The sequence below is a fragment of the Rhea pennata genome, chromosome 4, assembly GCF_028389875.1.
Source record: "Rhea pennata isolate bPtePen1 chromosome 4, bPtePen1.pri, whole genome shotgun sequence".
NCBI lineage: Eukaryota > Metazoa > Chordata > Aves > Rheiformes > Rheidae > Rhea > Rhea pennata.
In genome coordinates, this window is record NC_084666.1 from 61,203,698 (window position 1) to 61,230,624 (window position 26,927).

At 40.3% G+C, this 26,927-nt stretch overlaps 1 protein-coding gene across 1 annotated transcript in view; it reads left to right on the forward strand.

Annotated features, from left to right (window-relative positions):
- Positions 1-26,927, forward strand: part of LOC134140018 (bifunctional heparan sulfate N-deacetylase/N-sulfotransferase 4) — an 85,897-nt gene that overhangs the window by 26,794 nt on the left and 32,176 nt on the right. Inside the window, exons 2-5 of the mRNA XM_062574828.1 lie at positions 2,840-2,927; positions 7,959-8,113; positions 17,750-17,935; positions 19,805-19,933. Coding sequence (XP_062430812.1) covers positions 2,840-2,927; positions 7,959-8,113; positions 17,750-17,935; positions 19,805-19,933 — 558 coding nt within the window. The remainder of the gene's footprint in view (positions 1-2,839; positions 2,928-7,958; positions 8,114-17,749; positions 17,936-19,804; positions 19,934-26,927) is intronic.

The window sequence follows — 26,927 nt, forward strand, 5'->3', positions numbered from 1 at the left end:
CCCGGCAACGCCGAGGCGGCAGGGGGCCGGCGGTCCGCGTTTCTGCCCAGGCAGCGGGGTTGGCAGGCGCGCTCGCTCCCGAGCTCAAAACAAGCAGGGATTCACCGACCACGGTGGAAGTCGCCTGCTCTTTTCCTGCCGCAACGCATTTCCGTGCCAATGTGTGCTGTTACGGTCTGTATCTCTGGGAGGCAACGAAGTTCCCACTATTCGCTGTGCAAAATTACCAGAGAAGGCAGTATGAGTCAGCAGCAATTCTGTCTGAGTATAATTTTATTAAAAATAGAGAAAGCAGACCCTAATCACCTAGATTTTTAAGGATGTGGACAGTATTATCTCCCCTCTACGTACAAGCAAGCAGTGATAAAATGTTTAGACTCACTTGTTCGACAATCTTTTAAGTATTAAAATTAGTTGAAGTCATAAAATGAATTTTACCAGCATATTACTTAAGTTAATATGCATATATGGAAATTGCAGTAAAAATGAGTCTTCAAGACTGAGCTAAATCTAGTTTGAGTGACGGACTTGCCCTTTAGACAGAAAAATGCATGGCACGCTGCAGGTTATAGGATTTACATCTTAATCCTTGCTCTGTGTTTTAATGAGAGCTCACTGGGATGGAATGTTTCTTCCTATTTCCCCCCATCCGGTTTTGTGATCTTATTAAGCAAGATGTGAGCGTGAGGGAAATTGGAAAAAAATTGAAGTGGTATAATGATGTTTGTTTCTCATACTGTATGTTAGGTGATAATAATTTCTCAAAATGTTCTTTCCTCAAACAAAAATTGAGTAGATTTTGCTCAGCCCATCAGTCTTTTTCAACATACATAAAATGCTCTATAACTTGGAAAATTACGTTTTAAAATATAATGACTCAGAGTCTACGCTGATGACTTTAATGGTTTCAATTTAATGCCAATTTATGTGAGCTGGGGATTTTCCTCAATGTCTTAGCTAACAGTCATGTTGATCTCCAAGGTTTTATTTTTTAGTGAGCATTTAGTTACGTAGTACGTAAATACAGTGCGACGTGAAAAAGTCAAAGTAGTAAAATAATTAACTTATAAATGTCTGGCAAGATAGGCTGGAAATCATAGTGCTATCCTAATACTCAATTCTAAAGCATATGATTTACTGCCATTAGATTGCATTTGTCCTTTCCTTTACCAATGTATTTGCTTGGAGACTGTTACAGCCGATAACTCTGTTTTTGTTTTATGTCTTCCTTAAAGCCTAGTAAATATTTATACTAAAAAAAAAAATGAAGACAGATGCACACTTTCTGACAGCCTCTTATATTACATCCCCAAGCTGCCTAGCACTCAGATGATGCCTCTTTAGAAGATGACTGCTAGTGGATGAAGCCTCAGAAGAGCCTTGCGCTCAAATGCACATGGCTTCCAAATACGTGTTGTAGTTACCGTGTGGTCAGTAACTCTGAAAAGTTAATGGTCTGCAGCAAACGTGGGCGGTAGCTGCCAGCACCTCCAAACTTGCTGCAGCGCGAAGGATAATATGACAAAGCTGACCTATTTGGTTTGGCTCCACTGTGGACTAGGGTTGCATAAGTTATCGTTCATACCTCAACTCCTTAAACTCTACCTGTTCCATTATTTGCAATGAACTGACTATACTTTTGGTTTATGGTCACAGCTATTTTGCGTTTTGAAAAATTTAGACAATGATGCCGTTTTCCTGTGATGGTAAGTGATATTACTAATGACCACACCAAAGGTAATCCTACCAAGTGAAAGGAAACATGAGCTGGAGTTGGGCTATAAGTAAACCACTGCGTTCTTTTTGTCTTTGAACTGTGGAAGAACCTGTACATTTGATCAATAGAAATGTTATTAGATAATGGGAAAAGTTTGCAAGAGCCACATAATGCAGACATGGAAGACTGATGAAAATAGAACTTATAAACCATTCAGCATCTCATGGACCAAGAGGAGGATAAACGCACCATCCATCTTGCATATGTAGCATGCCCAGCATTACATGGGTTGGTGGTTCAAAGCGGACAGATGTCTGTATAGAGAGGATTATCTTTAGGAGCAGTGAAGAGTTAAAGTCTTAACTAGGTAAATCTAGGTAGCTCATGGAGATTGAATCACCAGCTTTTCTCTTTTGCTGGTGGTCTATTTGGGACAAGTTGGAAATACATTGGTGAAGCAAACTGGACAGGTGACCCAAGTCTATACCCATTTTTTGTATAAGCAGTATCCTTTTCCTCCATTCCATTTAAACTGGTCTCTTCTTTTCCTTAGAGGAGAAAGAATAAACAAAGGTTTAATTGCACACCTGAGAAAAATAGACATTACTTTAACCATAGGTCAAATTGGGAGTTTTTCTCATTCACGTTTAAGCTTGAATTTTGTATTAAGACACAATTTAAAATGTTTCTGCAGGTAAGTAAATCCCAAAGCCTCCACATCTGGATGCCAACTAATAGTCTTATTTTATTTTGAGTTTTAAAACATTTTATTAAGCTTCAGTGATAACCCACAATATGAGTGGCTTGGTGATTTAGCATTTTGCTGCCCTGAATAGCTGGATTCAAGTCTTGCTATAGATCATGCAAGTAATGTATAGGCTCTCGGTCCAAACTATGAAATTCTCACCTAGTTTGGTACTTAGGTACTATTAATAGCATTGCTCGACCATTAAATTCTGAAGGATCAAATAATGCTTGGAGTGATACTCTAAAAAAAAAAAAAGAACATTTAACAGAGTCTTCCTTTTGTATCGCCTTAGTGGGACACAATTTTTAAAATGAGGCATTCCAAAATTTTATATTTATTTTTCTAAATGCGTGTTAATTTCTTATTTATTTCAGGCTTTACTAGAGACTCAAAATTTACTGCGCACTCAGGTTGCAAATTTTACCTTCAACCTTGGATTTTCAGGAAAATTTTACCACACAGGTAAGAAGGAACTTCATGCTCTCAGTTACAGTTAAATAGGTGATAGGATTTAAAACCTAACTTTAAACATGGCCTTTTTTAATAACACTTTGGCTCATAGGAGCAATGGGAAACATGTGCTCCGCTGTTTTAGGTGTTCAGGGTCTAATTTGCTGTCCATGGAGGCAATGGTAGGCTATGAAAGAGATCATACATAGATGTCGTTGGTGCTTTTCTGAAAGACATACAGTAGTAAATCTTAGGGACGTGAGTGAAGCAAATCAGTTGCTAAGAACTCTGTAATTTTGCAAACCTAGATACTCTAAGGTTTTGCCAATGTCGTAGGTATGATGAAATATAAAACTGAAAAATCATGTCTCAATCTCTAAAAAGGCAGAAGTATTTGAATAGGATGCGCAAGATTTAGTTATAAAGGTAAATTCTGTCAGTGGTCTGTGATTCCTGAGGGATGATAAATGGGAAATCATAAAATTTATAAGTGCATTCATATGCCAAGAAAAAGGAAAACAGGATGAAAAGAAATTTCAATTAAATGAATATTGAAGTCATGCTCCTTAGGTACTGCACGCAGTAATAAGCTCCACACACGCACACTGTTTTTCTGGAGTATCAGGCACTTTTACGTCTCCTCCTCCTGCAGGCTCCCTTCCCTTACTTCATTTCTCCCCAGCACAATGATGCTTTTATTTTCTCCTTCCTCCTCTTTTCCCTAACATTTCTGCTGCATCTCCACTCCTGCTTCCCTCTGCTACTACTGACCAGCCTAGTACTGCTAGGGCAAAAAAAAAAAGACTTATTTAGCAACTCACCGCAATGGAAGTACCTGCTCTCCTTCTGCTTTCCAAACCCAGTATCCTTCTCACTCCTGAAGACCGCCTTCAGAAACCTCACCTTCAACCCACTCAGTGGGACCCACTGCTCGAGGTGCGCTAAGAAAGGAGGCTGAGAAGCTTGTTTGGAGGAGATGAGGAATCATAAAAGCAGCAAAAATTTGAGAGGAGAAATATAAAAGCTAGGGGTGAAACCTCTATCGGTGCTGGGCAGCGAAGTAGTTAGGGTGAAGCAGGCAAATGAAGATTATCCATCTCTCTGTGTGATTCAAAACACAATCACTTTTCATTGCCAATATTGGATCACTGAGCAGGTGACCTTACCCACCTTTTACATTACCACTTCACCACTAGTTAGGAGAGTGCATGAGACCCTGAGAGATGGGAAAGCATTTGAAGGACGAGCAGAGAAAAGGCAACCAAAATTATTTTATCTCTGTTGCTCTTGAGCACCACTGCTCAAGTCCAGGCTGTTTCCCCTTGAGCAAGCACATAACATGAAAGAGCTGCTGCCCAGAAGACCTTACAGACTAAAGATGTAGGCTGCAGAGTCTGGGAAAAATGAGGTACAGCCAGATGAAATTACTTGGCTGAAGTCACATAACAAGCCAGCAGCAGACCTCTGACTAGAGAGCAACTCAGGAGAAAGACCTTCAGTATTCTGCTCACTTTATCTTGACCTGCCTGTATAGTTATTTCCTGTGGAGATTAATTGGACATATATGTAATATAGCAAAACAAGCAAAAACAGCCCAAGGCTCTGAACCACTCTGAAGGTAGGATGCTGCTTTACTGTAGCCATCCACAGAGTAAAGCTGGCGTCAGTCATCGCAATGTCCACCTCAGAGAAAGATAATTCGAGGAGGGAAGAAGGTGTGGCGAGAAATAATTGTAAATTCTATAATGTACTGAGTAGTGGCTGGCACAAAACACAACCTTTTACAAAATCATATCCCCAGCTCCCCTTTGTCAGTCCCGTTAGCTTCCACGTGCCATCCAATTTCCTTAACGACAGAGTCAGCTCCTGTGCAGTCCGCGGTTTCCTCGCCCACTTGGTATGACTGCGACCAATTTCAGATTTGCAACTGCTGCAGGGAGAGAAAACAGGAGAATGTGTGCGTGCCTGTTCTCCTAAGGCTTTCAAGGCTTACAAAATAGCACAAAACTAGTTAATGAGTTGAGGCATGTCATTGCCTCCATTAAGGGGCCCGCAGCAATCTGTGCTCAGTGATGCCTTTGAGTTTTTAAGCAAGCACTTCATTTGCAGGTTGGTGGTAGTGTTTTGTCATACCAGCTTCGTGGAAACTTTTCAAAGTATTCTGCATGTAATATATACTTTATTGACTCATTATAAATAAAACATGGAAAGGTATTCTTTAATTACTGTAGATGTGGCTTGTTTACCCAGAGAGGCTTTTAGTATCAGATACTCAACATATTTTATTAGCACTCTGAAACTACTGTGCCTTATTGACTTCCTTAATGCACAGTTTTGCTCTCCTTGCCAAAACCTGGATCATTTTCAAACTACAGGAAGGGAGTTCACTATGGGAAAGTGATGGCAGATTAAACAGACATTTTCATCAAAAGATGTTGCTGACACCCATACTACAAATACCAATTTCTGTTGGTATGTCTACATGCAATTATAATAGCAGACATATCAGCCTCACTACTCATATTCTTAATGCCACCAGCTTTCCTTTTTATAGCACTGCTATACTATATACTGTAGATATAAGGCTGTTAGCAAAAACTTACTAGTGTCTGTTAGTTTGAGCAGTTATTTTCTGTTTGTTTATGATGTGGCTATATAAAATAAGACATTCTCAGGATTTGCAATTAAATCTTCTAAGATTAACAATAATGCACTTTAAAGTTAGTTTGAATTTTGAGTTCGAAAGAGACATCTAAGTTATGGTTCTGGTTTTAAAGTGTGGGATTATTTATTACGCATAAACAAACTTTGAATAATTCCCTGCCTATGCAAAGTGCACACTGCATCTCCAAGTAGATATATGCTCACCTCTGATTATAGATCTACTACGTTTTTCAGATTTCACATTAAAATGAAGATTGAAGGTCATATAGATAATGTTGACTGCTCAAGAAATGAAAACTTCAACATTTCTTGGTTTGCCTCCAATACTCTGAATAAGGATTTAGGCAAAAATATTTAAAAGATACGAGTACCTATCAAACCATCTATTAAAAATTTACATGAGGGTTTTTTTGGTTTCTTTTTTTTAAAGCACTTTTACTTCAGAATTTATAGAATCAAAATGAATTTCTTTTTAGATGTTGGTAAAGAAAGGTATCCTCAAAAGTAACAAAAATGACAAGTTTTAACTTCAAACATTTCTGTTCCAGCTCTGCCATTGTGAGTTCTGGTTGTCTAAACTGGAAAGCGTTTTCTCTAATTTAATCTCTGTTATTGTTAAAAAAAAAGAAAAAAAAGAAAAAAAATAAAAAGTTCAGTCTGATGAATTTTAGATAAATGTACAAAGAAATTAGCAGGGAAAATGTGATTATATGATTAAAATATATTTTTAAAAATGAAACTCTTTCAAAAATCATGCTGTACTTCAAACATCATGAAGGCACTAAACTATACCGTGACCTAAATCTCACCTCAGATGATCATAGTTCCATACAAATTTCAAAAACCCACTTTTTTCTTTTCATCTCTATCTTCAGTTTTCTACCATTGGGCTACCAGTGGGATCTTCACTGGCTCCCCAGATTCCTACTGCTTTCCCTCCTGTCCTATTTTGAAAGCCCCCGTTAAGTTTCTCTCCTTCTCTGATCACGTTTCCCTTGCACATACACATGCCCAGGTGGGTGCCCGTGTTCCACCTGCCCCAGCAAACACGAGAACAGCTGTTCGCCAGGCACCATACACAGGACTTCATGGAAACTTCTGCTCCATCACTCAAAAGAATTGCCATCACTCCTTTTCAGCAACAAAATACCTAGCAAATGAAGTTGTATTATTTCTCCTGAGATATTACCACCAGCAGAAGTAACCATATGCTTTCTTACAACATGTAGAGTGCTACAAATAAGGGGGGTATATCGATTTGTTGGCACTCTGAGAAAGTTTCAAAGTAACGCTCTCACTGTGCAGTGGCATTCTTCAAAACGCCGCGGAAGTGAAAAACAGAAATAAAGAGCTGAAGTGCATATGCAGCACAGCCACATCTACGTGTTCCCAGTACATACCACAGAAGTAAACAGTGATGTCCACAGAGCATTTTCTTCCAGGGAGCTTTGCAAAACATTGAAAGGCTTGTAAAAAGAAAGTTATCTGTGTTTGCATCAGTGGACAGATTTTGACAAATATTTCTTTGACTGAAGCTAAATAAAAGCACTTAAATTGAAATGATGAAGAAACAAGAAGGAATGCTGCCAATAAACTGAATGTTATTCAGTAATTTGAGGGTGAAGTTACTGAAATGTAACTGCCTTTCCTATTTAAAAAAGCACTGGAGACATATGTCGCAGATATTAGAAGTAGCATTATATCACTTCTCAGATGGAAGATTTTCTTTGTTATAGTCACTTTTTGCTCACTTCTGTCTGAAGCAAATACTCCTCACTAGCACAAGTATTTTTATTCTTTCTACTTAAAGAGTAAACTTGGTAAAAATGGTATTCTGAGACATAGGAAACTCCCTTGCCATTACAGTTCCTATTCTTTCTGCAGATACACTTTGAAACTACTGCAAACTTTCTTTACACTTTAGCAGAAATTATCAGATTTTGATTTGTTGAAGCTGATGTAGCTGCAGGTGAGTGCTGGTTTTGGCAAGAGCCCAAGCACAGAGGTCTCTGCGCTGCCACCCTGGTGAGCTAGCACTGTGCAGTGTCCTCAAATATCAAAGCAGGTGGGTACAAGTCCATCCAGCCTCCACTTCTCAGGGCAGCCTCAACTTCTAAATGCACCTGGTATATTACAGAACACAGCAGTCAGCCCTTGAAAATTTATCCTTGCTAGAATTACTATTATAGACCTATCATACCGGAAAAAGAGAGCCATCTACCATTCACAGTATCATTTCCTTTGCAATGTGCTAGGGCCTGTCTTCGGTAGTGAGAGAGAATGAAGCCAAGGACATTAGGTTTTGTGGCAGCCTCTTGTGGTGTTTTTTTTTTTTTTTTTTTTTTTTTTACTGTTTTTTCTTTTTTTCTTCCCTTGCAGGCACCGAAGAGGAGGACAAAGGCGATGACCTGTTACTGAAGTCAGTAGATGAGTTTTGGTGGTTTCCCCATATGTGGAGTCACATGCAGCCTCACCTCTTCCACAATGAGTCATCCCTGGTAGAGCAGATGATCCTCAACAAAGAATTTGCACTGGTGAGTAAGAGTGACCAGGAGTGTGTCTTGTCCAAAAGGTTCATAAGGACACTTTTGCATGTATCTCTGCTTTCCAAGCTATTTTTATGTATACAGCTATCATGCAGATAATAAGCAGCCAAGATTGGAAATTCAGCACAAGGAGAGTTTTTTCGTGACTCTCTCCTTGAACTTGGGCTGATTCCTGTCACAGGCTTTTCACTGACACAGACTTCCCAGCCAGGAAGCAGCCCTTCACCCAATCTTGTGAGACCAGTAATGAAGTCTCTGGCAGATGTTAGCTGACTTTTTGAACTTTAGGAAAGTGATTATGAAAAGGTTATCAGCTTCCCAAAGTCCAGTTCAAATATTTTTGTAGGCAATGGAGAATGTTTCAGTGAAACCTAAGTGCTGAGTAGGATTTATAAGGAAACTCCTGAAGCTAATGAGCTAAATGAAAAGCAAAGCTACTGGATTTCACATTGGTTTGTTTTAAGACCTGGTAGCTAACCTAGCTGATATTTATTGGTTATGTTTGATTTTTGCTTTTTTGTGCTGCTAATTTACAAGAGCCATCCACCTAGCATTGCATAAAGCTCAGCCTACTTGCACTCTAAAGCAATACTGAAAGCCATTTCAAGCCCACTCAGTGATTCTACTTGGTTACTCAGCACAGCAAAGAAAGGTTAAGTCTATAAATGCTCTTTTTGGAAAAGACACTACGTGGTCTATGGTGAAGCACAGAAATGCCAAGCAGCGAATGCTACTCAGGCGAGTAGACATGGTAAGACTGTGCTGCTCAGGGAGCACAGAACTACTCAGCTCTTGAGCTCCGAAATACCAAGTCCTCCCCTGCTCCACAGCCCTGGTGGGAGCAGAGGCACTACCCAAAACTGCCGGAGGCAGATGACTGACTTGAAAGGAATTTATTCCCTTGTTTATGAAAATATTTTCTTAACAACCTCTAAAGCAAATTCATTAAAAACAGCTTAACTGTTTACTCTTCTTTCCAGACTTCCAGTTTCCTGTTTGCTAGCATAGTAGTACAGAGGCATTTTAGATGATTTTTTCCCCCTCCACAGCTCTGCTTTGCTGTCAGCCTTGATTCCTGCTGTGGCCTATTCCTGACTTTTGCATAACTGGGCAAGCTGCTTCAAAGAAAGCCTCAATAAACCCAAATGAGCATTCAGTATGGCTGAGATTTTAACCACCAGTGTAATTCTTAAATAATCTGTATCTCAAAAAAGGAGGGAGAAAAAAGAAAAGAAAAAAGAAAAGAAAAGAAAAGAAAAAAGTCTGTTCATCTTTAAGCCTATGGGGAAAATTCTCATAGTATTTTCATCATCTCTTGGATCAAACTACCTTTAGGAGAAAAAGCTGTATTGTAGCCTAAAAATGGGGCTTATAATAGAATCTGTTTGCAGCTTCAGCTCTAGCAAGAGAAAGCCATCTCTCTATAATCACTTTCACTGAATGACAGGGACTCCGTAGGGTGCCTATAAATAAGGAGCTGATGTCAGTGAAAGGCTGGTGTTATTATAGTTTTATTTCCTGCTAACATTTGGACAGGGGTTGTACTGACCTCTTACCCTTGAATCTATACTAGCTCTACAATTTACTTATGAGAACATTTCTTTTCAAAAGAATTCCTATGAAATCCTCTCTGTGGGAGAAATTTATCTTCCTGATGTGACAACCTTCCTGATACCTAACAGAGATGTCCCAGCCATGACTTCAGAGCAGTCTTGTATCCTCCTTCCCTGCTTTCTCTTTCCCTACACCGTGTCTTTTGGGGGAAAGGAACTCCCTGCTCCACAGCTGTACTTGTACAATTCTGTCAAAGTTAAAGAAAAACCCTTTTCATTATTCTTTTATTTCATGGTATAGATGCAAATTTAACTTAGACATCCAGGACAATAAATGCATGACATCAAGCAGATTATTTTTAGGTTATTTAGTAGTATAATCAGGGGAACACAGCTTGTATTCTGGTGTTATTTTCTCTTGCATTTCCCATCTACTGACCATATCTCTCCACCTCAACTCCAAGTAGAGGCAACACTTGGCAGTTTGTGCAAGAAAAGTTGCAATAACTATTTGGAAATATAATCTCATTCATTCTTCATGTAATGTGGTATTTCCTTGTTCATTCTTTAAATATGAGTAAGAAGGTATTGAGATCTTCAAGATGGGAGAGGAAATTGTACCTGAGATCAGTGAAGATTGCTTTAACATCGCCAAAACAACAACAAAATTTTTTTGTTCATTGAGGCCTGTTAGCTCCTCCTGGAATTATCCTTTTTTTTTTTCAAAAAAGATAATGTGACACTTACTTTTTGTGGTGTCACTTAAAGAAAACTAATAAATCAGATGTAAAATGTCAAACCACTACCCCGCTTCCGTACACAGATGACGCTGACTGGAAACTCAGACTTTTCAGGCCAGATCAAAATCCCATCAGAGATGAGAGCAGCAAATTCTCCACTCAAAAAAAATTATCAAACTCGGGTAAAATTGTTCACTGAAGAAAAAAATTCCTGATAAGAATGTTCTTCTCTTTTGAGTACTGTGGATTAAAGTCAAGCTTGATAAACTCAAGTCAGTGCATCTGAAACATAAAAGATTTCATAGATATTATCATATGGAGTTATAAACATATGTAAGCATGACTTTTATTGGTGCTTGTATTTAATGCTTGTATGCATAATCATCTGCTTGCAGGAGCTTAGATTTAGAGTCTGGTGAGCACAGGCAAGAAATACAGGTGTTGCAACTGGAGGCTGGTTTGAAGTGCCTTGCTCTGTTTTGAGTTGATACGGCTCTATCAAACGAGGGGTTACAGCTGCAGCCCTCCTCAAACAGGTGCATCACAAAATACCTGTATAAATCCGTTATATACCTGCACTGTTTTGTATACATGCAACTGACTCATAGTTACGTATCTGACTGCCTTGAATTCAGTGCGAGTAGCTGCGTACCTCTGTGGATCTGGGCCTTGGTTAATTCGGGGGTCTGTAAAGCCTTCCCGTAGGTGCGAGCTGCTCGGGGACAAGGGGGCAGCGATAATCATCTCTGCCGTGCAGCGCCGGGTTGACACGTTTCGCGCTTGTTGTCCCCGCATCGCTCCGGCCGCGGCGGGAAGGTTTGCCGAACAAAGTCCTCGCCCCGACGTGCACGAGCGGCGCCGCTCGCAGCAGCCCGCTGCCGCAGCCCTTGCTGCCGAGTCGCCCCCCCGGCGCCTGCAGCATCCCCGGCCTCCGAGGGCAGCGAGCCGACAGTGAGCGATAACGACCGGCGAAGCAGCTGCCTGGCAGGCACTAACACCACCCGCCCGGCATCGCTGTCCTCTGCTACCGGCAAAATTCGGCTGTTGCACGGGGAACACTCTGCGAAGCCTTCTAATTTTCCCTGTTACTTCGCGCAGCATATTCATACTTGCATTTTTCTCTTCCTCACCAAGGGCGCTCTTCTTTCTGTCTTCATCCCTATTTGCTGCCCAGCAGCGTACATTTATATTAGAAAGTCTAAACTGTTAAACACTTCCAAAAACAACTATCGATTTAACTCCAGTTAAGTTACCGACTATCCAAAACTTTGCTATCCTAACGTCTTGTTATTTATGTTAATATGAAAGGTATGTTTCACAGCCTGATTAAGGAAAAAGGTATTTATTTTGATTATCAGTTTGATTTGACTTAATCATATTTTTTGCATTTTTATCTGAGAATCCCAAAATGCTTTAAAGACACTGATGGAATAAACCTTGGATTAAGCTTTGCAAACTGATAGTATCTGAAGTATTATCCTTCTTTATAAACAACACAAGTGATATACAGAGAGGTAAACAAATTGTGCAAGTACAGGTCTCTGGTATATTTTCCAAAAAACAAAACAAACCAAATTCTCCTGACTTTCACTGCCGTCTTTTAATCATGAGACTGCCTTTCTCCACTCTTGCGCATCTGACACAAATAGAATATATTCAGTCCAAAGCCTGTTGCTCTTTTTGTCCCTTGATCTGTTTGCTCAGTGATTATCTTCTGTGCTTATTTGTTAGCACACCAGCACAAAGCACTGTAGAGATATGGCAAAAATTGTCACTGACAGTAAAAAGGCAGCTAAGATCTGGCAAGCAGGACTGAGGAAAATACATATATAAAAGCAATCGATTCAGGCCCCCTCTCTAAAATGCTCAGTTTTCCATTTCCCGCGTATAAGGCAGCTAGAGATTCACATTAGCGCTTCCTGCACCTACAACTTTTCAACTGTATAAAACCACAAAGAGACCACGAGCTTTTAATATACCAATTAAATACCACGAATATGAGCGCCGGTGACCACATATCAAATGCACAGTGTCCCCATGTGATGAAATACCAGTCTAATTTGTCCTGTTACTGATACCCATAGTTAACGTTGGGAAGGAGAGAGGCCCCTTAGAGACTGCCACTAAAAACCTTCTGCAAGTGCCCTGCGTATATAGGGTAACAACATTCACCTGCACGGGCAGGACGAGATTCAGTCCGCCTAATTTCTCAGGTTCTTCCTAAGTAGCCCCTCGTCCTTAGTGCTTTCTGTGCGTCCGGGGAGCGCGCTTGGGAAGCCAGTCTGCGGCTAGCCTTCGCTCTCGGCTGTGGCCTGCATCGCGAGCTCCTGCGGGGCCTGGTCCGGCGAGGTTTCCTCAGGGCCAGGCTGCCTCTCTTCCCGTCATCTCCTCCAAAGTTGGTGTTAAAAAGACCTAGCATCTCACCGGGCTTTGCTGCCTCTGCAGGTATACTGCTGCAGCGAGAAGCCAGCTTAGGACTGGAGTTGTGGTGGTATCTGGGAGACTGTGTGTAAAACTGGCGAAGAGCCAGCTTTTTCCATACAACTGCCAATTCGATAGCTAGCACTGACACCAAAGAAGTCAGTTCTTCAAGAGACGTTATACCCTCTGTTTTGCGCATTGCACAGCCACGTGGCAAGGAAGCACAAAACAGAGATGAAAAACAGATGAAAAGTTACAAGCAGAACGGAAGATTCCCCACACTTTATTTTAAAAGGGGGGGAAAAATGGAGTAAAACTGGGAACTGCGTTTCAGTCTGGTAAATGCACGTGGCTTAACCCTGCGACAGTCCCAGACAGCAGATCGCGTTTGTGTGACATGCTGTTCCATTACGCAGAATGGCAACAAGCAGCATGTTCGTCTCAGTTCTCTTACAGGTAGTGCTGCAGCACGCCGTCCCCTGCAGATAAGTGATAATAGCCGCAGTCACTCAGACCCGACAGTCTCTTCCAAAAAGCTAAAAGCTGGAGAGTTTTTAAACAAGCTTTAAAAATTTTTAAATTGAACTGGGTATCTGCTCAAGAAAAACTACCAGGAAACGTACACCTCATGAGTAAAAAAAAAATGTGTCTGTAAAGCATAAAATACAACATTTTTGTGGGTGCTGATGAGCCAGAAAGTGGCAAACCCTTTTACCAAATAAAAAGAAATTTTACTAAGTATATTAAACAGACATAGCAAAATACAGTCTCTTCCAGGGAATCTCACCCATCTGCAGCAATATTAGAAATATATCCCAGCACTAAAAGTATGCAAAGCTTATGTAACTCTTCGATTTTGGAAAGTGACGTCTTAAAAAGTAGTGCTCTATCGTCTCCTGTGTGGCCAAGTCAAGAAGTTTAGCAAACTTATCTGCAGCTAGTGTTAACTTTTTCATCTAATTGAATCTTTACATCAAAGGGAGTCCTGGAGTTTGACTGATTGTTACTGCAAAAAAACCCTACTGTAGATATAAGATTTACTAAATAAAAGGTTGCCTTATTTATCCTTTCCGTGATAATGGCCAGTACTAGATGTTTCTATGAAGCAAATCAGTGATCTTTAAAAATCTGGAAAACTGGTTGTGTTATAGCACAGCTGTATTTCATTTTTGTTTAATTTTCTTTCTTGTGTTGTTTTAAGGACATAAAATGTTTGGTTTGAACAAAAAACAGGTTTGTCTGTCAGACAACATCTTGCTAATATAAATAGCAAGTTTTCAAACGCTCCAGTTTTTATTCAAATTTCCAACATCTGCTCACAGAAAAAATGCTGTAGGAATGCAAACTTATTCTCTAAGACTCTGTCTGTTACTGGAAAGCAGTGCTTGCTCTGCACCGTTGTCTCTTTTGCAGAGATTTTTTTTGTAAATGCAGATGCAGAATATGTACACAGAGCACATGCCCACTCGTGGCCCGTAAGTCAGGGCTCGTTTCTGTACCAACGGGAAGGTCAGAAGACGTTAGGCGTTCCAGGCAAACAAAGCTGATATTTGAGCGAGAGAAGCAGCTCCTGCAGATTGCTTCTGCCTTTCAGACCTTCAGTAGAGGTACACGCCAGCAGGAGTACAGGGGTGGCTGGGGCAATTTGCTTTAAAAACACACTGGCTCTGTACACCTGGCTCCCATCAAGAAGCTGGGACAACAGGCACTATGGAGTGTGCAAAGTAGGAGCAGGTATTCAGCCCCCTTTGCTGACTTATAATCTGTTAAAATACCAGTACACGGGGAGAAAAATAGGTCCTAAGACCTGATCTCCGTTTTCTTCTGAGGCTGTGTAACTGTTCTTTGAATGCTTTGTATAGATTAAATCACTGGCTATTGATAGCATCCTCCAAGCCTTTGCTCATTCTACCCCCAAAATATTCATGTTATCTATATAAATGCAAAGAAATCTCATCTTGCACAGCTGAACCTAGCATGAAAGAACAGATAAAGACGCAGCAGCTACCGTGGCTGTGCGACAAGGAAAACACATCTACGTTTCTCTTCTGTTGCCTTGGACTTCCAACAGCATGAAGCCCGGTGCAGAGCTAGAGGTGAACACAGTGAATAACCAGGGACTTGTAGACAATTTCCAAAGCTTCATGTAAAAGTCCAGGTTACTTTAAAGAATGTACTCACATACCAGTCTTGTGGTTAGTTTTGTATTTCTTATTATAATAATGCATAATGATATTGTTTTTATATTGATTTAATCTTTGATGATGGAATATGAATATTGTGTTTTCCTCTGATACGTTTCTTGATTACTAATTATTAATTTTAAGTTTTACCTGCCTATGCTTTTAGTTTATAAATTGGTCTGTTTTGTTCAGCTACTAAATACATTTTTTCTTACATCTTAAGGCAGCCATGGATAAAATCATCTAGTCACTTTTCTGCCTAAAACCCACAAGAAGTGGTTTAATCATCTTCCCCTTATCTCCCAGGCTCTAGCAGTAATTCTCTTTTAATGTCCAATTAAAAGGCACTACTGTGCCATGTCCAGGCCAGAGATTACTGCAGCTTCAGCTTACATTGTCATTTAAATTGTTGGAACAATCCCTTAATGTACAAGTGAAATAGGAAAGCAAATTTAGCCTGTCCAAAATTAACAGCTCTGGGATCCTAGCTGGAGTGCAAGAGAACATAACACTGCTCTTCTCAGCACTAAAAAGTTCCAGGAGTTTTATATATGCGCACGCGCACACACAGGTTTTGAACAAATTTTGAAATGAAAACACCAGTGGAAAGTTCAAATGTAAGAATAACGTGGTGGAATTTTGTAGCAAATTGTCCATTAGAATATATATAAAAAACAATCGACTCTGGAATCTCCTGTGTGTCCTGACAGCTTGTATTAAGTCCTTCTTGGACTCAGATATGTGCTCCTTCTTCAGTGCGTTAGTTTTCAATTCCAAATTAAATTCAAGAACAAAAACAAGAGGGGAAAAAAAACAGAGCAACAGAAATTGCTAAAAGAGTCTATATGATATTTAATTTACTCAAGTAAATTGAACATGAAACTGGCCAGAAAATATCTGATTATGGTTAGTTGTTGTTTCTTCCTAAGATCTTACTGGTTATCTGAGTGACTGATGTGTATTTATGTGAGGAAATATATAGTGTGCAATTTGCATTCAGAGGCTAATTAGCTTTTTATATTGAGAACTTACCGAATGCTGTCTTTTTTTATTTGTGAATAGTAAATTACCATATCACCATTCTGTTGCTATGGCAATGCCAGCAGCAAATAATAGGTAGCTAAATGGGGTTTTGCATGTGTTCATCCAGATTCCTACTTTCTGACGCACCATTCAGAGCAGTGTTCATTAGCTAGATCAAGACACTTTGCACAAGTTTTCATGAAGGTCTGTAGATGCAAGACATCACAGTGTGAGCATCGTCCACTACTCAGACTGTTACTCAGAGTCAGACTATTCTGCCCTATTAGTAAAAGCCCAGGTCCTTCAGAAATCTTTCCATGTAATTTGTTTTTATACATGCTCTCGGAAAAGTTAGAGCAAAGAATGATTTGGCACTTCTCGTTATGGAGCTATTCATCATTTCCCCCCTAAACGGACTCGTGCCTTTCAGGTAGGTGACAACGTTAACAAGCAGAAAACGCGTTTCCTCTCAAATTTTCAGAAGAGGGGGCTTGAGTTTCTCCCCTCCTCTCCCCACCCCCCTCCCAGATCAGCCAGTAACATAAAGTCTTTGCTAATAACGAAGAGGTAATTTTAAGAGCTTGTACTGTGTGATATAAGAATGAGTGTTCCCCATAGGTTTAACTTAATTTTGTGGAGGAAGCAAAAACCCTGTTTATGTACAAGTTACGTACTTGTAGCTGCCCAGCAGAACCTGCTGCTCCCAGAATTAAAGTGATCAACAGTTACTGGGTAACGTGGGCAGGAGGAAGGAGCGGAAGCTGCGACCTCACGTTTTAGCCGTTTCCCTCCAAATATCGGTCACGTGCGAACAGAAAACGGCGACCGCGTCCCACGCGCGGTGGCAGGAGAAGGAAGCGCGTTTCAAGCGAGCTGCAAGGCCAGAAAGGGGGCGGCGCTTTGGGGGGTTTCGGGTTTTGGCCGAGGAGCCCGGCCCAGGGTTTCGCTAGTCAGGACCGCCGGGAGATCGGCGGGATCACCTTTAAGCTGTTTCTCTCAACTCCTTCTGCCTGCAGATAACCGCCTCGTTGTTCAGGCCGAAGATGTTTTTAAGATAACGTATAGATTGTGTGCATGAGAATGCGTACATTTCATCGCAGCAAATGCACTGAATAAATATTTATGAAGTGGACAATCTGTCTGTCAAAGTCCAGCTTTTTTGCTGTTATCCTACAGCTGTGGGAAAACACATCTAGATCCAGAAGCTATGGAGAAAAATTTAGCAGTAAGGAGTTTTGCTCTTATTTTAAGAAGGAAAGAATAAACCACAAATATCAGAGCAACAAGTTTTTCTTTCTGCTTATTGCTCTGGAAAAACATGTCTGATAGCTTATTAAACAAACAGTATCAGCTTCCTGGATTACCTTAGAAAGAACTAATCAGATAGGACGTAAGATAGAACGTATATTAAAATACACACAATGTGTGGCAGGCAGGCAAATCTATTCTATGCAACAGTAACTCAGTATAATCCAAGAAGAATATTTATCACTCTGCAAGTTACCAAACTGTAACCCCAGCTCCCCTCATCTCTAACCTTTAGTATGCATTACATATAAATAGATACAAGACTGTCCAAGGACAAGAGCTTCTCAAACCCGGTAGTCTGTAGAAAGAAAAATAAATAATAAAATAAAAGCCTTTCAAATAATTAGATGTTCTTTTCCTGTTCCTAAACCTATTCCTGCCTTTGCTGTGTCGCAGGAGCACGGTATACCAACAGACATGGGGTACGCAGTGGCTCCACACCACTCAGGGGTCTACCCAGTCCACGTGCAGCTGTACGAGGCCTGGAAGAAGGTCTGGGACATCCGCGTGACCAGCACAGAAGAATACCCGCACCTGAAGCCTGCACGGTACAGACGGGGCTTCATCCACAATGGCATCATGGTACACTGCATTTCCATGCTTCATAGCAGTATTACTTTATGTGACTCAGAAGTATGCTATTTTTACCAAACACTTCAAATTTTAGAGTGATCATTAAGATTCTCTGTGATGGAGAATTTGTAGGGCTGCCAAAAGAGTGCACTTGTTATGCAGCCAACTTAAAGTTTTTCTGATTTTTTTTTTTTTTTTTGGCAACTGCAAGTGTAAAGCTCAGAAACTCAATGCGCTTCTAGTCCAATCGACCATCACCTTAATTATAAATGCATATTTTGAAATTCATTAAACTGCCTAAGACCTATGTTTCAAGGTCTGGTTCATCTTTATGCATGAAAGGATTAGAAATCTACCAGTTGGGAAGATGAAGAGGTGTAAGTAGTCTCTACCAGCAAGCAGGACACTTTTCTGGGGCCAAGTTTTGTTTCTGAGATACACGTCTAAGACTCGCATAACCAGGGACTGGACACATGCCTGTTTCAGGCTGTGTATTGGGGTAAGAGAAATCTCGCATATATGCTTCTACTACAAGACCACCAGAAGAACATGCAAAATTTTGGCCTATCTTACCAGCCAGCTGCAATCCTATACTGTAACGGAGAGAGAGAGAGAGAGAAGGGGGGAAAAAGAAAATGAATGGAGGGGACCATGAGACCAAGATAGGTAAAAGGCAATTGCAAAAATTAAATATGCATAAGACGCATTAGAAATCTTTTGAGGCCAGGTCCTGGGATATATACAAAAGCCCCAGATGACTTGAATATTGCCTATGCATCTGAAGTCAAAATTTTGATCTCCTAAACAAGACAAAAGCAGCATGCCTTAATCAAAAACAACAGGTTACAGCACAGAGTCCAATTACTATTGGAATAGACTTAAATTCAGCAGTGCATTTACACATGTATTAAAATGTATTTCCAAATACAAGTTTTATTTGTTGATTTAACTGAGTAGAAAAGGACAAAAAAAAAAAAAGGAAAAAGAAAAAAGAAAAAACACTGACTGGTGGGAAACCAAAGGCCTTCCCCAGGTGAATTATACCCAGGCATGTATTAGACAATATTCCTAAGTCCTCATAGCTTTTTTTTTGCTCATTGTTTCAGTGCCTTTTAATTGTAACAGCTAATAGTATATCTCTAAGAACAACATGTTGTAGTTAAGTGTATTTTCTCACATCTGCTAGCTTGCTGAATTCTGGCACAAAATCTCATGCTTTATGATGGGACCCAGAACTGACCTTGGGAGAGTCTCGTGCATGTATCCTGCCAGTCCCTGTACATATTTCAAACAGAAATGAGGGGTTCAGTTTGACTTTCAGGACAGAAGAAAGTATGAAGCAACAGTTCTTTCGGGGCTGCAGCCTTGAATACAAATTCTGTTCGGTGACTCAAGAACAGCAAGATTAATTGCCTGAGATAGTGAAGATAGCCAAGAAGCACTATTTATCTTTTAATAAAGTAACCTTGCTAAAGGAAGAGAGGTTTGGGGTTTTGGGGTTGTTTTTTTTTTTTTTTTTTTTTTTCTTCCTTCCTCCTCTCCCCTCTTCCAAATGCCAGGAAACAAACCCTTAATTATTACTGTATGAGCTGAATAAAATGGTGTGGATGAAAGCTCAGGACACATCTGCGTTGCAGCTTTTCAGCTGGCATCTGGAATTCTCCACATCTGCACAACCGCGTTTGCTTACAATGAGAGCAGAGAAGGCAGAAAGGAGGCTACAAACAAACATACTGGAATATCGAGTCAGAAAGGGTTGGAGTTTCTTGGGTGGGTTTTGGTTTTTTGGTGGTTTTTTAAGTTGCTAGGGGGATTAGGAGGAATGTAAGTTTGCAGAAATAAGTTAGTGTCACAGTGGCCCTGTTACTTTGTTTTCAGGTGCTCCCTCGACAGACCTGTGGCCTTTTCACACATACTATCTTTTACAAGGAGTACCCTGGGGGTCCTCAGGAGCTGGACAGAAGTATCCAAGGAGGTGAACTCTTCCTCACCATTCTCCTGAATCCTGTATGTACCTTCTTTTGCTATTCTTGGAACAAGCTGAATAACAGGGAGGAGGGGAGGGGGGAAGATTTTTCTTTGATTCTGTTTGGGAAATAAAACCAAAACCCCTTACTCTGAGGTACCAAGCAGTTTAAGAGAAAATAAGCAGAAACCATCTTCCGAAAATTTCTAACTGTGAGACCCTACATAAGACAAGTTACTGAAAAACACATTCATTACATTTTCTGTTTCCCAGTCTATTGTTGGCTCCCAGTATGGGAGGGAAAACACTAACTCGTTTAACCTATATTGGAAGAAAACAATAAGGGTAGAGCAAACTGCATGACCTTATTCTACTTGTCCTTTCTCCCCCTTCTCTGATCTTGGCTCTGCAATCACTCCTAATACAGCTTAATGGAAACTCCAGAGCTTCTGGTTGATACAATTTCCCCATTGTGGCTTCTTAAAAACCAAGTTTTCTGCAGCTAAGAATTACCCTAACCAGCACATAGCCTTCTAGTGCTCATACATTGCCTAACAGTTGCAGAAAGCAGCAAAAAAGATGAAGTTGGCTGAATGCTACTAGTTTGAAGCAAGCATGCATAGGTAAAGATGGTAGTTCATAGAAAGGACTTGCAAAACAGCATCAGAAGCAGTTCCCAGAGGACACACTTGTTTTATTCAAGGTTCTTTTTTTCCCCCCAGTCAAGACTGTATGAACTAGAAACTCTATGTATGTACACACTTGTGTGTGTAGAGCTATAAACTACATGTATCTACACACACACATATGGGTTGACTAAAAGTGATAGTCTTTCTTAGAATGATTTGCACAGCTGTCTCCTGTCTTTGTGTCTCAATAAAAATCTGGACTGTGCCATGCTAAGACATCATGCCATCGTATATTCGTGTATGTGTGTGTGTGCAGACATGTACGTAGGTGTGGTTGTGCCTGCTAAGGATCAAGGAGAAGTTACAAGACTGCAACTGCTACAGTTTAAAGCCATATTTCTTTTACCAAGAAACAATAGCCAGGTGGTGTCCGAGACAGCAGCCTACAGATAGGACAGACAATGAGAAAGGAGAGAGAGAAAAAAAAAAAATATATATATATATATATATATATATACACACACACACACCAATCATTTTTGTTATTGTCTTCCCTTTCACCTCTCCTATACAAACAAGGTGTACTGCTCACAAGATAAATGCCTTGTATCCTGCAAGATGGCCTAATTTTCAGTGGTTTTAATTTACAGCACTATGACTTCTCTATAGAGTTAAAGAAATTTCCTTTGGAACTGGCTCCCAAATCCAGGTTGCTTCTATTTAGAGACCTAAATATAAATTTTGGTGTCCTATAATTAGATGCCTGTGTGTGCAAATTTTGGCTAGGAAGCAGGTTGGTGTCTGAGCCAAAGCAATTCCGTTGGTTTAAAGAAATGGGACACCTCTGTTAGGATTTTTTTTCTATACCATATGTGTGGTATATGCCCTCTGTTTACCCAAGTTCTCTTGCAGAAGGGCTTTTCTTCCTTGAGTGCAACTTGGCTCATCACTGTCTCGGGATGCTCTTGGAGTTTATCCTTAGCTTCCTCATACTTTGATTATCCTCCATGCATCTTTCCCTCATCATGTGAAGTTTTCCCCAGCTGTAGGAATTTCAGCAATCTATAGCAGATTATTCTTTCATTTTAAGAAATGATTATACTCAATATCCCTAATTCCTAGGTCAATTTGATTTTACATATCTTAACTCTGCCCATTGTATTCCCAAGTTTTCCAGCATGCTCCGGCCACTTCTCTTTTCTCTCACCTACACTGTCACTTTTCCTCCCTAATCTCAGGCTTTTCTTTCTTGTGGATGGCAAATAATCTGGAAGCCACAAGCTTGCAGTTGCTCAGTCCATTACAAATCATAACCTTTGGAGGTTTTAAATAATTGCATCTAAACGCTCTTCCAAAAGACAGGCTGGGGCTATGGCAAAAGGCACTTTTTGAGTTCACAAATGCACAGAAAACGCAGGAGAAGTGGTGCTATCCCCTGGCAAGTTTCAGGAGAGACACAGCAGAGATGATACTTTGCCTTCAAAAGCTATATGCAATTGCATGCAAAGTGTTCTGGATTTAATTATACATATGTGACAGAGCTAAAAGACTTTTCAAAAAAAAAAAAAAAAGAGACAGAAAGGAGGGAGGGCTGGGAATTCAATATTCTTCAGTACAGGCACTTGTTTTGACCAAGCTATGTTCCAATAACTTTCGTATTATTGTGTAGGACTTAGGGAAAAAAGTTTTATATCTATACTGTTAATGTTTTATTTCCCCCTCTACTTTCAATTTTCTAACTTCCTTCCTCAAAACTGATACTTTACTGAGTTGAGCCACACAACAGAAATACTGACATTATCTCCCCTAACTCTGAGTTAAGTAGGAATCTGTTCCGACATAGTACTTACTCAGACAGGAAGAAATATAATTTAATCATGTGCGGGCTAAAGAAAGATATACCACAAAACCTTACCGTCATTCAAGTCAGGTTGGTACCATACCCTATGTGCACTGACTGTCAAGAGTGAAAGCAGAATCCAGCCTCGTTTCAGAACAAGTAGAAAAATGTCATCTACATTCACAGGAAACAGTTATTTTTGTGCTTTTATTTTGGGGTTTGGTATTCTGCTGTGCGAACAACTCAAAGAACAGAGGTCCCTGTTACTTAGTTATGGTAAGGGAAGGTGTGGAGATTTGGGGCTTCTTTCTTCAGAGCTGGTATGTGGATCCTAAAGTCCATAATATCCTTGAAAAAGGACTGATACAGTACCTATGCCACTGCTCAACTGCAAATTCAGTCAAATAAGAAATATGCTTTGAATGCAATGTATAACCCAAACCAGTAGCAGCACATACTGGAATAGCAATGATAGGCTTCCCAGAGCATAGCCTAGAAGTCTTTCACACACTTGAGCTCATTAATGAACTTTTCTCGTATTTGGATATCAATTTATGCAATTTGGGGAGTTCATGAAGAACAGTGCAGCATAAACCGGTGTGTGCTCTCCAAATGGATTATAGAATTAGCAACTATGTGGAGTGGAAAGCCTTTCAAAAATCATAATTATAAAATATTCCATTTTGTTGAGTCACATTAACTGAGATGCTTGGTGTAACTCAAGAATAGAAGCCACTTCCATAAAATAAAATCTTAACTAGAACACATAGCCTGCCCTCCCCTCCTGGCCCACATAGGCTGGTTTACATGTCATTGCAGTTACCCTATTTCAAGTTTTGAAGGAAGGGAATTGTCTGTTCCATTGTTTACTTTTGTATGGCATAAAACCACCACCATGTTAAAAATAATTTTTTTTTCTTTCACTCTGTAAAAACAACAGCCCAGACCTTCGGCAAGTCTCCTCCAGGCAGGAGCGTAGTAGCTCCTATCAATTTTACCATCACTGGGTTGCAAATATGCCCTCCCTGCTGGGACCTGGTCTCAGCCGATGCGTGTAGCTGCAACCAGCACATGTGCAAGTGCTGTGCACTTGGTGGGTGGGGAAAGGGAGCCCTGCTGCAGGATGAACATGCTCTCCTGCCGTGCAAAGGTGGGACCAACTATTTCTGCTTGCAGAAAGCAAGCAAACTTGTACATACTTTCATAGCTCTGCCAGGCTACCTTGGCAACTAAAGTTATCTACAAATTGCGTGTGTTAATACAATTTTTAAAAAAATCATATTTTAGAGTCCAAGAATGGCCCTGGGTTAGAAATCTCTCAGCACAGCTGATCACCCCCCGTGCTGTGCACAGTCAGTCACCATCCTGGCCAGCTCTGGGGGTCTGCATCGCTAGCGTCTGTCTCCTAGCTCCAGCAGGCAGTTGGTGCAGGGACCGCTGCCCCTGCCATCATGGATGCTTTTCCCATCAGCAAGGTTAGGTGCTGCAGGAGGCTTTCTGGCCAAGTTCATCTCTGGTCACTGCGGCTTTATGCGGGTTTTGAGGCTTTTTTTTTTCCCTGCTTTTGCCAATTGTTACTTTATTTTGTGGATGAGTCTAAGACAATAGCTGGGCTACCCTTCCAAGTTAGATGTGACTTACAACAGCATTTTGGTTTTAGATACTTAAATGAGATTAAAAAAAATCATATATTTAAAAAATCCGGAAACTGTTTCCATAAAAACAGATAAACTTATGAGTTATTGCTAATGTCTTTTGTAAACCAAAAAGAGAAAGGATGTGAGCTGTGCAATTCAGTTACCTCATCCCAAAACATCTATTTTAAGTTCTGGAAGGGCTGAAGACAGCCTTCCTGCTGACAGCCAAAAGCTGAGATATCTGCTACTTTATTTCAGCGGTTTTGAGAGTAAGGCCTAGTTTTCATTTGAATTGTCCTACATTTGAATAAAGTACCAAGTATGTATTTAAGTATGGAGGAAGCTTGTACAAACTGATGGTAAATTATAACAAAGAGGCAAACCTAAAAAAAAAAAAAAAATGTATGATTGCATCAATATTTTCAAATAACTGTTTCCAAATTCCCTTTTGGGTCCTGGCATCTGATCACGCACCCATACCACAGAAGTGCAGCTTTGCTCCTGGCTGCTCTTTCAGAGGCAACGACTAAGAGCATTTCATACTTCATTTTGCACACCTACTCCCAAAACATCGTCATCCAAAAGCATCTCTGGCTGCTGCTGCCTAGAAGTGATGGAAGCTGTAACAACAGCTAAAACTATCAGACTTCTGTCTCTCTTTCGCTGTGCCATAGTGACACATAGGTGAATCAATTGCTTATAGGATTTAGGCTAATAAACCAGCTAAGAGAGTGCAGGTAGGTACCATACAGTTTCTCCCCTTTCCTTTCCCCATCCAGCACAGACCCACTGGCTTCCTTATGTCACTTTACAAGTCCAGCAAGATTCCCTTTACACTACTCGGTATTGCTGTACCACGTGTCTATGCTCGTTTTGAGGTATGGCTTCCAGTAGTGAAAAATCATGTTTTATTCCCTGCTAAATAGAATTACTACAGGGTTTCCCCCCACACCCCCCTCCCCCAATTGTAGGGGTCTTTTTCAGATTATTTTAGATTTAAAAAATAAAGTGGCTTAATTTAAAAGTCAGTATTATAGTACATCTTGCAGTGGATTACAAGTATTTAGCTGTCTAAAAATAAACTAGAAGTTGGACATTTCTAGCCTTGTACCTCACCGTGTCGGGACTAAAGAAAGAGAAACCAAAAAGCTTGTGAACAAATTGTGGTATGTTAATCCGGAGAGACACAGATGCGTGATAAGTGAATGAATGAAGGTTAGCATGACGAACAACCCAAAAACAACATAACAAAGGGAAACATCAAAAATATCTTCTTCCACTATTAATCTCTAGAGAACTACATTTTTTCAGTTCCATAACCACTGATATAATCTCTTCTCTTCACTGACACCTGTACCTTAACCAGGTCACCCATCACATCTAACTGAGCCTGCAGCGGTCTGCAGAGGAGCTAAAGACAAGTGGAAGGCTGTGATTCTGCCCGCTGTGTGGGCACAGCCCCTACACCGCAACCCCACTTCAACAAAGTTACTGGCCTGGATAAGGTAGAAGCCCAGTCTTTCCAGGCACAAAGCAGCAACTTGATTTATAGTTGGGTTTTTAACAGAATTTCAGGGCATCAGCAGTGAACTTGGGTTATAAACGTCAAATGTAGGGTAGCAAGTTTACTGAATAGGAAAATTGTATCAGATAGCAAGAATTCGTAACTAATTTAGGGCCAGATTATGATAACTTTAATGGTAACAGTGAGCAGTAACCTACACTGACTTCAACATGATGTCTTCTGTGACTATGTATTCCACATACTTCACATGTGAGAAGTTCATGAAGTGGCTTTGGAGGGAGAAAGAATGACATTTCCATGAGATGAGGAACTTGCTGCTAAATCCTGAAAAGGACCGGAACAGAATAGCTGTTCTCCTTTCCCAACTTTGAAAGTACCTCCGCCATGACTCCTGGCAAATTCTCTTTTTGACCTCCTGAGCCTTGTCAAGTGACCTCATTTATAAATTATAACTCCAGCAATTGCATGACAAGTATGTATTAAGCTCATGTACTAAGCATTCACACTTTCATAAGGAAATACCAGATGCTTAAATTAGAAAATGTCTAAGTGACACCACTTTACGATAAAGAGTTTATAGACAGATTTCAAGGGGACCTCCCAATTTTTTTGTTTGTTTGGGGGTTTTTTTGATGGCTTCTATTGAATGCTCAGTGGTTCAAACAGGTATGTTTTTCACTCTCTAATTTATGAATTCTAAGGATGAGTCATGTCTGGCAGAGACGATTTAGAGGCATGCAGAGGAGGGATAAATTCCAGCCTGACAGACAAATCAGACCAGCTTTCCTTTGAGTTTCAGTGTGGGTGGCAAGAATTCCTGGGCAGACTTTACCAGGGCCCAGCTAATGCTGAGGTGTTTGGAGCCTGAAGTCTGGGGGTGCCTCATCTTTGCACACAGACCTCAAAGCAAAGGTGGCGGGAAAGATCTCAGTGAAAAAAAATGGGTTTGAACTAAACCTTTTCAAAAGTTATCTAGCTCCTTTCAAAAGGATTACATTCATTTGGCAGCTTAGAATATAAACAAGAAGATTCCAATATATTTATAAATAGGAAATGCACATAAGTTTGGCACTGAAAATTAGATGTTACATTGACTGTTGGAGTTTTCTTTTACCATCTAATGCAAAAAAAAAGAAAAAGCAGTGAAACAATCAACTGAAATATTTTCTCCCTTGCCAGACAAAAGCTAGCTGGTCAATCACTATTACTATGATCAATGTTACATACTTAGCAGTTTGACAGCCTCAAAAATCAGTTATTCACATAATCCTAATTAGGACAGAACTAGAAGAACATCAATGCTTCCATGTCAGTGGTGAAAGAAAAGCTTAACTATTGCAATCAATAGAAAGGCATAAGGGGAGAGGAAAAGATGACGACAACTAAAACTTATCAGTTAAAAAA